At 44.9% G+C, this 11358-nt stretch overlaps 1 protein-coding gene across 1 annotated transcript; it reads right to left on the bottom strand.

Annotated features, from left to right (window-relative positions):
- Positions 1–205: 205 nt before the first annotated feature.
- TBCC (tubulin folding cofactor C) lies at positions 206–2540 on the bottom strand. The gene has a single exon (XM_040550476.1). It carries the CDS (start codon positions 2523–2525, stop codon positions 1518–1520), a length of 1008 nt encoding a protein of 335 aa, XP_040406410.1. The 5' UTR covers positions 2526–2540; the 3' UTR covers positions 206–1517.
- Between the last annotated feature and the right edge of the window lie 8818 nt (positions 2541–11358).

The raw sequence follows: 11358 nt of genomic DNA, 5'->3' as shown, positions 1-11358 counted from the left end.
AAATGCAAAATCCAGTTCAGACAAAAAGTAGACATAACAAAAGTAAACAAAACTGAAAAGCTGTGAAAAATATATAAAAAAACCCTGTTCCTTTTCCTTTAAATTAAATATGCTGAAAACAAATTAAGTTTTTTTTTGTTGCTCTAAAGCAGTCAAGTACTCAAGTGAAGTTTCAAGTTTCTCATAGCAATGATGCAGTTTTTGATGGTTTAATTAGTATTCATTTTCCATTAGAGGCACATACGACAGGGCAACAAATATTTTGCATTTTGCAGAGTTCTTAAATACAATTCTGAGCCACTTCTTAGGCAAGGTAATTCCTTGTAAAGTGTCACAAGCTAAGGACTGTTTTTGGATACTGGTTATTTCACCATTAACAGGTCACTGTACAAAAAAAAATATAACACTGATACTTTTACTGGTATTGAACTTGACAGAAGAAATAGACTTGAGAAGTCACTGTGCACTAAGGGCCTTTATGTAAGATAACATACTATTTTAGAACTGAAATATCATGCTTGTCACATTTTAATTCCCTCTGCCAACGTTGCACTTGATATGCAGAGGCAGAGAGATGATCTATGATCACCTTTATCTGTGATCACCGCCAAGCCTGCTGGCTGGTACACAGACAGACTAACCGGGGGATGCACACAGACATCTCCGCCCTGAGGCTTCTGTCATGTTCACCAGCACCTACTGCGTGCCCTAGAAAGTCTGCCCACATCTGGTTTTGTTTCAAGTTAAAACTGTTTACAGAAGGAGCATCCTTTCACATAGGATTTTCAGTCTGTGAAGATTCAATATTTATGTATCCTCTACAGGTTTGCTCATTTCAAGCAATCATTAACGTAGTGGGAGAGCATTCAATTTTCATTAGACTTTTTCCTCTTTATCTTGCTTAAGTCAAAATAAAGACAACTGACAGATATCACCCATCAGCAGAGCCTGGCTCCCAATTACATCAGAGCCTTGTTCACCTGTCTAATACACTGTTCCCCTCTATAAAACATCCCCCTTTCATCTTTTGTCTCTGTTGCCTCACCGAAGTCATCTCCCCCATACCCATGACTGGTCTGTAATTTCAGCACCACAAAAATAGGACAGATTAGGCATTTGGTCTTTTCGCCCGACTCCAACTTGTACTGCTTGCACGTAATTCAGATTCTGCCCGGGTGAGCGAAAGCAGCGTAACAGCTCTAACAGAGGCTCGCTGTTATTTGTGTACTGGTGCCCCTTGCCCCACCTTAATTAAAAAAGCTCAGCAATGAGGTACCACAGTAGTTGGCTAATTCCACAGTGAAATATAAAGATTATAGCAGTAAATTGCTTAAGAACAGTAAACTACATCTGACTGGTGCTTTTTGGTTAATGAGGCCAGTCATACATTGTAACTCACAATTTAAATACCACCTGCAATCACTTTATGGCCTATCAGGGCTGAAGTCCTCCTGCTTATGAATCAATGCATTTACATCAGGATTTCTCGATCGGTAGGTACCAAGCTGCCCCCGCGGTCAGTCCCAGCAGCTGACCCTTTCCTCCTCAGGGATGAGGCACCAGTTGGGCGAAGGCTTGTCGCTCGCCAGCCAGTCGAAGTCATCCACCAGGTTCCAGTTGTTTCTGTTTCTGTCCAGCCCGGACGACTCGAAATCCCTCTCGATCCCCGGGTAGCTCCAGGCGTAGGGCGCGAAGGAGACCTTGGTGCAGTCCTCGATCACGGCCCGGCTGGTCACCTGTATGTAGAACCGGCTGTCGCGGGTGCGGTGCGTGCGGAGCTGCTGGCAGGCCACCACCAGCTGGCACTCGCTGCAGCCGTCCACCAGCACGGAGGTGGACACGGGCCCGCAGAGCACGGTGCAGCCGCGGCAGTCCCGCACCCGCAGCGTGTTGGCGTTGCCCCGCAGCCGCACCCGGCAGCCGCGCAGCTCGGCCAGCACCACGTCGCGCTGCAGCAGCTCCTCCGGCCCCAGCTCCAGCTCCCGGCCCTCGACGCCGCTGAAGCCGCACAGCGGGGGCCCGCCCGGCTCCCCCTCGGCCACGCCGCGGCAGGGGGCCGGGGGCTCGTCCGCGGGCTCGGCGGGGCCGGGCTGCGCGCCGGGGGCCGCTCCTTTCCGCAGGGCGCGGAAGGCGAAGCGCTTCTTGGGCTGCAGCTGCTGCCGCCGCGCCGCCAGCGCCGCCTGCAGCCGCGCCACGGCCTCCTGCGCCTGGCGCAGCTCGTAGGGCGCCAGGCAGCGCACGCTGTCCGTCAGCAGCTTCTGCAGCGCCTGCAGCCGCGCCGCCGCCTCGTCCGGCGGGCCCGCCGCCAGCAGCTCCTCCACGGCCTGCCGCTCCCGGCCCAGCGCGGCCAGCACGAACTCGCTGCGCTCCTCCTGCACCGCCCGCGCCTCCCGCTGCTGCCGCTGCCGCTCCACGCCCTGCTGCCGCTCCGCCTCGCGCCGCTGCAGCCGCTCCGGCAGCGCCGGGCCCGGGGCCTGCGGCTCCTCCGCCGCCGCGGCCGCCGCCCCTCCTGCCGCCGCCGCCATCTTGTCCGCTCGCCTCCCCTCAGCGCGCCGGCCTCCCGCAGCCCCTGTGGCGTCGCGGCCGCCCATTGGCCGGGCGGGGAGGGGAGGGGCGGGAGGGAGGGAGGGAGGAGCCCCGGGCGGTTCTTAAAGGGGCCGGCGCCGCGCTGCGGGATGGGTGAGTCCAGGCGGCGGGCGCCCCGCGGGCTTCGGCCTCCCGCCGGCCTGCAAGCCCCCTCCCCGCGCCGTGCGCGCGCGGAAGTGCCCCTTCTCCCCGCCCCGCCCCTCCCTCTCCGACCGCGCGCGCAGCGGCCGTTGGCCGTTGGTGGGGGGGGAGGGGCGCTGTGGTGGGCGCGGCCCCGCTGAGGGGAGGGCTGGGGAGGGGCGGCCGCTGCCGTTGGCGGCCCTTGCGCCGCCCTGTCCTGCCGTGCCCTGCCCCTCGCACCGCGGGGCTGCGGGTCCTTGGGGGGCGCGGGGGGAGCGGTGCGCCGCGAGGGCTCCGTGCACGAAGTGCGGCTGGGCATGGCAGCCGTTTGGTGCGTTCCTTGAGAACTGCCGCGCCTCGGGTGCGTGGCACGCGAACTTCTCGCAGAGGGTGTGAACACAAAGCACGGAGAAACGTGGAAATAAATCCCGCTCCTACAAACACCGTACCCCTTCTCCTGGCACTTCGAAGTTACCTTTAGTACGTTAACTAGGACCTAAAGCTACCCATTCGTACAAAACCGTGATAACCCAGAGGATATTCTGAATGTGCAGTGCTCTAGTGATGGCACGAGGGGTTTTTCCCTCATCATTTTTTCCTTGGAAGTATTGGGACTGTTCCGTCGCATAAAGTGAGCACCAAAAGCTTGCTATCGTTGCCTGTCTCTTGAGAAACACGGCTAAATTTCTGTGTCAGACATGGTATAACGTTGTTAGAGGGTAGCAGTACCTGCACACGCAATGTCAGCCTGGTTAGGGTGACAGAAGAAAGGGCGGCAAATGCCTGTAATACTTGCAATGCACAAGGGGCTTGCACTAAAATATAGAATACTCTTTCTTTGTCATTCACAAAATGTAAAATTAAGGGATGCCGAGGAGCTGCCTGGTAGAGCAGGTTGGTAGAGCGTGCAAAGTACTGCAAGGTCATTGCGAAGTATTTGGATATTGATCCACAGCAAGCCGGAGGTGATGGTCTGTAAGGGTGATGGAGTAAGGGTGGGCAATGTAGTGTTCAATGCGTTACGGCACTGAGCTGTCTCACTGCTGCAAAGTTAACCTGTACAGGGCTTTGCTTCTGAAGTTTGAGGCTTTAAGTCATAACAATGAAAAGCTCTTATGTCAGAGAAAAGGAGAATGCTTGGTCATGAAAAAGAGAAGGAAATCTTGAAGCATTCCCACATGATTGTTTTTCTCTACCAGTGTATTTAAATGATGCATTTGGTAAGTCTTTGGCATTTTTGCTATTAAATAGTCAAATCCACTCCTGCAGTACCTGCAGTAATGTAAATGTACAAATAATTCACTGTAAGACAAAAACAATCCTTATTTCTATCTTGTTTCATAGCAAAGGGGTGTAAGTTTCTTAGCAGGCCTTTTTACTCCCACCAGTGTAGATAATACTGATAGTAGCGGTGATGCAAGTTCTTATCCCATACATGAGAATATTCATAGAAAAACAGACTTCTGCTGTTTTTTCAGAGCGTGTAAATATTATTGGAGTATGGCTTTGTTATTTTTAAAGAGATGTGACCATGTGGATGAAATACAACGTGTAAAATACATTTATACATGAAAAATTTACAAGCAAACACTAATGTAAACTTGTCAAAAAATGTAACTCTATATTTTATGCTGCAGTATAATGATTATTTTTTATGGCATTCAGTCACTCAGAAAGATAGATTTTTATTTTTATTTTTTTCTAGAGCTGATTGAAGGTTTCAGTTAATGAGGACCAAGTACACTTGTGAATAGAAGCTTCTGGGAGAGATTGGAATCTTTTCACATTGCTAATGCACACAAATTATTTTGGGGTTAGAAGTAAAATAACCCCAGATACAAGACAGTAAAGTGTATGACCATAATGAAAAATCCAAAAAGGAGCAATAAAATTCTTCCAACCATCTCATCTTGATACTCCAAAATTACTTTCCACACTTACAATTTGAGGTTTTGGTATAATTGATATTGGTGTATATATATATATATTTTGTGGTAAGCAAAGGCTGACAATTTTCTTCCTGACTTTGCTGGCAGCAACATTTATGTTTTAAGGCTGTTTGACATGTTCCAATATAAGCCATAGAAAATAGAGGATTTATAATTTCCCAAGCAGTAACCACACCTAAATATCAGCCTTATAGCTTGGGCTTGGACTCACTTTGGTAAGCTGCTGCAAGCAGTCTAGCTGCTTGAGAATACTGGATAAAAGCCAAGTACATAGTTCTGCCTATAATTTATTTATTTATTTTCCCCCCTGGACATGCTTTAGTTCCTCCCTGCTTTGGAAGTAGTTAATACTCGTCTCAGTAACATCTTTTGCTGTTGCTTGGGCTATATACTGTTATTTGTCTTATGGGAAGTTGCAGGTTGCACATGCTTACTTGGAACTGCAAAAGCACTGTGGAACTCCAAAAAATAAGCTTTGCTACACATGCTTCTAGGCTTAAATCTGTATCATATGGATATAACTCTCAAATGCTGTCTACCTGGAAATATTGTACTGATTTAAACTAAGACAACAGCATTAACTAGAAGTCTTCTTGAAGTGAGGCACATTGCATAGTTTGAGTGAGGGTTCAAGATACTGTCTCATTCCATCATTATTTTAATAAGAAAGAGAAATAAATGCAAGATCAATAGAGGCAACCAGGTGTCAGTTAAGAATCCACACAGTGGATTCTTGAACCTGAGGTTCCTGAGCTTGTGAAAACTAAGAACTTTACAGTTGTGGTATAGTCTTGAGATGTAGGTTTGTGTTCTCTCAAACAGAGGAAGGAAGAAAATACAGCTATTCCTTATCATCGGTACATACGCCAGCACCAGCATTTTTATCTCAAAGAACGTAATATATGTGTGTTGCACTATAAAACACAAAAGTGCTGTTTCATCTTTTAGCTGTGTTTTCAAGAAGAGCAGCAGCCTGTGTCTTGTATGGAGTTCTTATCTGCTAGATGGGATCTCTGAATGCCTGTGCGATTGAGCTTCTCCAGAAGAGATTAGCAGATGAACGTAATTACTTCTGGCTACAAAGTAGGTACTTCACTGACTTCCACAACTTCCAGTAGTATTCTACTGCCAGTTTTCGTACGGTCTCTTTGAACTTTTCTGGCACTGTGATCAGCCACGTTAGATGTAAGCTATATTATGATTCACTGAAGATACTGTTGACTACATTTTTCATGGTGTATTGGGGCTTCAGTAAAAGAGACTGTCAAGACTCTGTATTTTTTTGTGTTCTCTTGAAAAAACATTAACAAATTCCTTTAACATGATTGGCATACCGTTTTTTTTTTTAAAAGCTTTTGTTTGAACTAGTATGATATTCTTTATATATTTGGCCATATGGAAAGGCAAGACAATGTAAAATATGTGTACTTTTTAAATCACTAATTAGAGAGTTGGAACAACAACTGTAAAACTTAGTTGGTGCATCTTAATTGCAGTGAGTAATGCAAAAGCTTTGAAATGTAATCCTTGGTAATGCTTAAGATACTAATTATATTCCGACCAGTCTAGGTGCACTTGTTTTGAAACAAGTCTGAGCTGGTCCCTTCCAAGAGCCTGGTGGTTCCAGTGCCAGAGGTGGAGAAACAAATTCATTTCTGTGAAAATGAGCTATCCTCCAAAGGCCGAGACGGACTTCAAAGTGTACCATTTTATGGCAAGAGGCACTAACAGATTAATAGAGCGAGGCCCAGATACACTCAACACAAAAGCTCAAGAAGAGGAGAGATCTTAGGTTTGGTCCAGCTCTAGCTTCTAACTGGTACTTAGGACCCTAACTTGCTAATTGACCTAATTAAATTCCAAAGACCCAAGAATGTGAATGACAGATGCTGTCTTACGGACTCTCTGCTTATTCTATGCATCCTTTGAGGTAGTTATTAGTTCTGAAGTTCCTCCCTAGGAGATTTTTTTTCAGTGCCTTACTTTAAATGTCTTTTTCTTTTTTTTTTTTTTTTTTAAGGCATTTCAGAAAAGTATGTTCAGTTACTGGACTAGCCAGTTCAATGGACTGCTTAGGTTCAATAGTGCTTCAAAGTTTTCCAGTTTTTTGGAATTATGAATCTTAGTTGCAAACCTATTCCATTTCTCTTTCTGAGTAACTTCAATGGAATGAACTTGAAATAGTTTTATCCAAGTTTACTGATTCTCTGTAAGCTCTCCTGTAGTTTATTCATTAGTTAACAAAACTAAACTTTTTTCTTTTTTCCTTTTTTCCTTTTGCTTAGCCAATGAAAAAATCTGGCAGTTATCATTTTGAAGGATTGCTTCCTCATATTAGTAGCATTTGACCTTCATTTCTAAAGAAAGTCTGAGAAAATAAATTCCATTCATGTTGATGAACCTTCTAACGATAATATTGAGGCTTATAATACAGCAATCGTAATTCATATCCAAATCTTATACTGTTGGTTTCTAGTAGGGCTCCATAAATATACAAGTAAAACCATTTTTTTCTCAGAAGTTGTGACTTAGATGAAGCTTTATTCATAATGTCCCTTCTTTAATTAAGACTTTCTTTTTATCTAAACTATAAAGGATAGTTTATCAAGCTTGTATTTCTTTCCTGAACATGAATACTTTTGGAGTGACTTAGTGTTTCACTGTGTTTCTGTGATCCCTGTAATGCCTGGTTTCATGCTTTAGATCTGCATTTTGTACTTAGGTTCCTTCCATTAACATTTTTTTTTAATTATTTTTTTTTAAATCCATGGCACCTCAGTTGTATAAGGAATGGCCCTTTTGTTAGCTTCATTGACTGGCTGCTGTTTCAACTACTACTGATATTTTACTTTTAAGCCTTGTGTCTGTGTGCTCATTAATATGTTTTCATGTATTTCTGTATCCTTATTTACCTGATTTGTTCCCATTTGTCTACGCTAAACTAGCTATTAATACTATACAATCTCCTCCCAATTTTCTGCCATTGTTTTGTAGTTTAAATGTCTTCTACAAATTTTGGCAGTGTTATTTGTTGAAGATTATTTCTCCAGATGCTGTAGTAAAGCTCTATCTCTTCAGAGGTGTTTTTTTCTCAGTACACTCTAGTGGCTGAAGATCTTAAGATTATTTTAACTCGGGAGTGAGAGTTATTAATCTTTCAAATTCAATTCTCCTTTTTAAGGTACTCTAAACTGAAGAATGAGACTCCATTTAAATAACCTGGAGCATGATATAGTTATTCTTGATCTGTTCCACTAATAATTTTCCATTGTAATTTGTTTCAATGAGAGGTGCAGTCACTACATTTTTGTTTCTACTGATCACCTTTCATAGCTCAGATCTACCTCTCCAGAATTTGTTCATGATTCACCACGGAACAGCCCTGTTGGCCTTCACACAACCTCCGGTCACATAAACCTGTCTTTCTTCTGGTATCGGTGTAAATCTCTTGTTCTTAGTTACCTCCTCTTGCTACCTACACCCTGACCAATCACCCTTCTGGTCAAGTATTGGCTAGGTGGTCCTGTGTTTGACGTGGAGACTGATACTGGAGTCATGCAGCTATTGTGTGTTATGTTACGCAATTATGACACTCATTTTATGGGTAATGTTTTGTGCAAGGCCGCACCTCGAGTACTGTGTTCAGTTTTGGGCCCCTCACTATAAGAAGGACATCGAGGTCCTGGAGCGTGTCCAGAGAAGGGCTACGAAGCTGGTGAGGGGCCTGGAGCACAAGTCCTGTGAGGAGCGGCTGAGGGAGCTGGGGTTGTTTGGTCTGGAGAAGAGGAGGCTCAGGGGAGACCTTATTGCTCTCTACAGCTCCCTGAAAGGAAGGTGTGGGGAGCTGGGAGTCGGCCTCTTCTCACAGATAACTAGTGATAGGACTAGAGGGAATGGCCTCAAGTTGCACCAGGGGAGGTTCAGGTTGGAAATGAGGAGACATTTCTTCTCAGAAAGAGCAGTCAGGTGTTGGGACGGGTTGCCCAGGGAGGTGGTGGAGTCACCGTCCCTGGGGGTGTTGAAGGAAAGATTGGACGTGGTGCTTAGGGACGTGGTCTAGTGCGTGACATTGGTGGTAGGGGGACGGTTGGACCAGGTGATCTTGGAGGGCTTTTCCAACCCTAATGATTCTGTGATTGAAAAGGTGCTTTCTATGATTGATTGACATTTAGAATCATAGAATCACAGAATATCCCGAGTTGGAAGGGACCCATAAGGATCATCAAGTCTAACTCCTGGCACCACACAGGTCTACCCAAAATTTTAGACCATGTGACTAAGTGCACAGTCCAATTGCTTCTTAAATTCAGACAGGCTTGGTGCAGTGATTTGTAATGCTTAGGAAAATTTTACTGGTGCGTCCTCTAAGTATTGGTGGTATAATTATTCAAAATTTGGCAATTCATATGGATATCAAAGAACTGAATTTTTCACATGGCATGTTGCATTTACATTCAAAGTTGAATTTCTTGTTTTCCTTCCTGGCACTATATGAGTGCCCTACTTTTCAAGTGCTGTGACCTCTACTTCTGTATTGCTTGTAGCTTCTAATGATGACCTATTTGTTTTGTGTGCCTTCAAGCTCAGAGTTATTTATGCTCATCTAAATAAGTAATTCTTAAAAGCAATATGCAGTTGAAGTGTTGCATCTGCTGATCAGCTCACACAAGAAACATATTAAGGGATGGAGGGATAAAGAAGAATGGGCGGAAGAAAAGCCATAAATAGAGCTGAAGTAGTCCGCAATCTACACTCAGCGCAAGGAAAGCAAGACTGCAGTGGAGTAAATGACATTCTTTTCCATCCGATATAGCTCAGAGAGGGTGCAGTCGGTTGAGGATACAAAACAACTATTCATGCAGGAGTCTTAGGATGACTGTGGAATTCATTCATTTAACGCTTAGTCCTTAAATTCTTTCATATGAATCTTCTGCTTCGTGATTTGCTTTTGGGGTGGTAATGTAGGTTTGCACAAGAATAAGAATGTTTGCCGTGTAGAGGTGGAGAAATGGGCTCTTGACCTAGGAGAAACCGGAGGACAAAATGAACGGGGAGAGTTTTGTAGCCCCTTACGTTCCTCCTCTCAGTAGCTAAGCCTACTTCTCGCTTCTACACATTCTGTCGTTTCAGGGCTACATATCTCAGCTCACTCCAAATGTGATTTGGTGTCTTTGCACACCTATGAGAGCAGTAGTTGTCAAATTGCATGGTCATAGTTTGACAGCGGATGTCAAAATATAGCCAAGTATTATGTTGTGTGACGGGTGCACACTATGTTCCCAATGGCTGTACGTAAGAATTACTACGCCAACGTCTGTCTTCCGAAGATTTCTCCTATTCCTTTTTGATACTGGTCTTTCTTCGTATTTCCCCCTACTCCTCCTGAAGCTGCTACATGAAAATGAATGAGAAAATGAATGAATGTGATTGAGGAAGCTACACACAGACAACAACCGAATGTGCATTGCATGCAATTCGGAGAATAGGGCTGGTTGAAAAGGACAGCTCTGGACAGGTGACCTTGGGGTATAAGAATTTTGACGCATTGGGGTCTTCAGCGCTAATGCAGTAAGGCAGTGAGAAGAGGGGGAGCTCCTGGGGCAACGATAGTTCAGATGCATCATGTGATCCTCTTAAAAAAAGCATGAGTAGCTCATCACAAAAATACAACTTTACAGAAGTGGCTTGGAAAATTCTGTTGTACACCAGCAAGTGAGTACAGTGCAGCTGAAGACCAAATTCAAACTTCTTAGTATTGAAGGTAACATTAATTTTGCTTTAAGGGTGTATTTCAGTGTGACCTAAGTCACATCCAACTCTTGATTCTTTTTTTTTTTAAAGTAACTGTTTCTACCTAGTCAAATTTGTTTCTGAACAGACACAGTAAATATAGAATTACACGCAAATTTGCTTCTGCAGAAAACACACAAAGCTTTAGTGGGTTCTGGTTTGACTTTGTCCACTCAGTGGCAATGTAAAGGGTTTTCAACCATAACCTCACTGACTTGTGTAGATCCTGAGAAATGGTACAGCTTCAGGTGCCTCACTGTGGAGACATCATTTCTTCCATTTTTGTACTGTCCCTGCCTAGCAAGGTTATTGCCAGTGCTGCTTTTAAACATCATTTGGGGAAAATAAGTGTAAATTATGGTATAATCTTTGACAATTTACAGAGGCTTCCTTGTGTTTCTTATGATGAGGCAAAATCATTGTCCTCCTTCCTCTTCTTTGTTTGTATTGCCTGTTTCCTGTTTGTAGTTTCTGTAGGACTGGGAGGCTGATAGCATACCGATCAGTTATCTGCCTCGGAGTGGTGTCCCTCTGAAGCAGTTCCTTCCTGTTAACCAAATCAGAAGAACAACTGTGGTGTCTCCCCAGTTCAAAGGTTCTTACTTGCGCAAAATTCTCTGAAGTCAGTGAGGTTGAGCAGGCTTTCATTCAGAGCAGAGTTTTACCCCTGGAAACATGTGCTGAAGTTCGGGTCCCTGAAGTGTGGCCTTTTCGATTTTCTAACGCTAGTGTCAGCAGTAAGAGCAATTAGGCTGCCGAGCTCTTTGACATGCGGTGTCCACATCCATATTGTTGACCACTCACACCCGCGCTGTCTTTATCAAAAGTGAAGTTCGTAACTGGCCGCTCCTCTCCGCAGTGCCGTGCGTGTGCGCAGTCTGTCCAGCCTGCGCGATGGCTCTGCCGGGCTCAC

The sequence above is a fragment of the Cygnus olor genome, chromosome 3 (genome assembly GCF_009769625.2).
Source record: "Cygnus olor isolate bCygOlo1 chromosome 3, bCygOlo1.pri.v2, whole genome shotgun sequence".
NCBI classification, from domain to species: Eukaryota; Metazoa; Chordata; class Aves; order Anseriformes; family Anatidae; genus Cygnus; species Cygnus olor.
This window is presented reverse-complemented; position numbering and strand designations above follow the sequence as displayed.

Excerpts from the sequence above, each read along its gene's own strand:
- TBCC (XM_040550476.1), bottom strand. The coding sequence starts at position 2,525 with ATGGCGGCGGCGGCAGGAGGGGCGGCGGCCGCGGCGGCGGAGGAGCCG.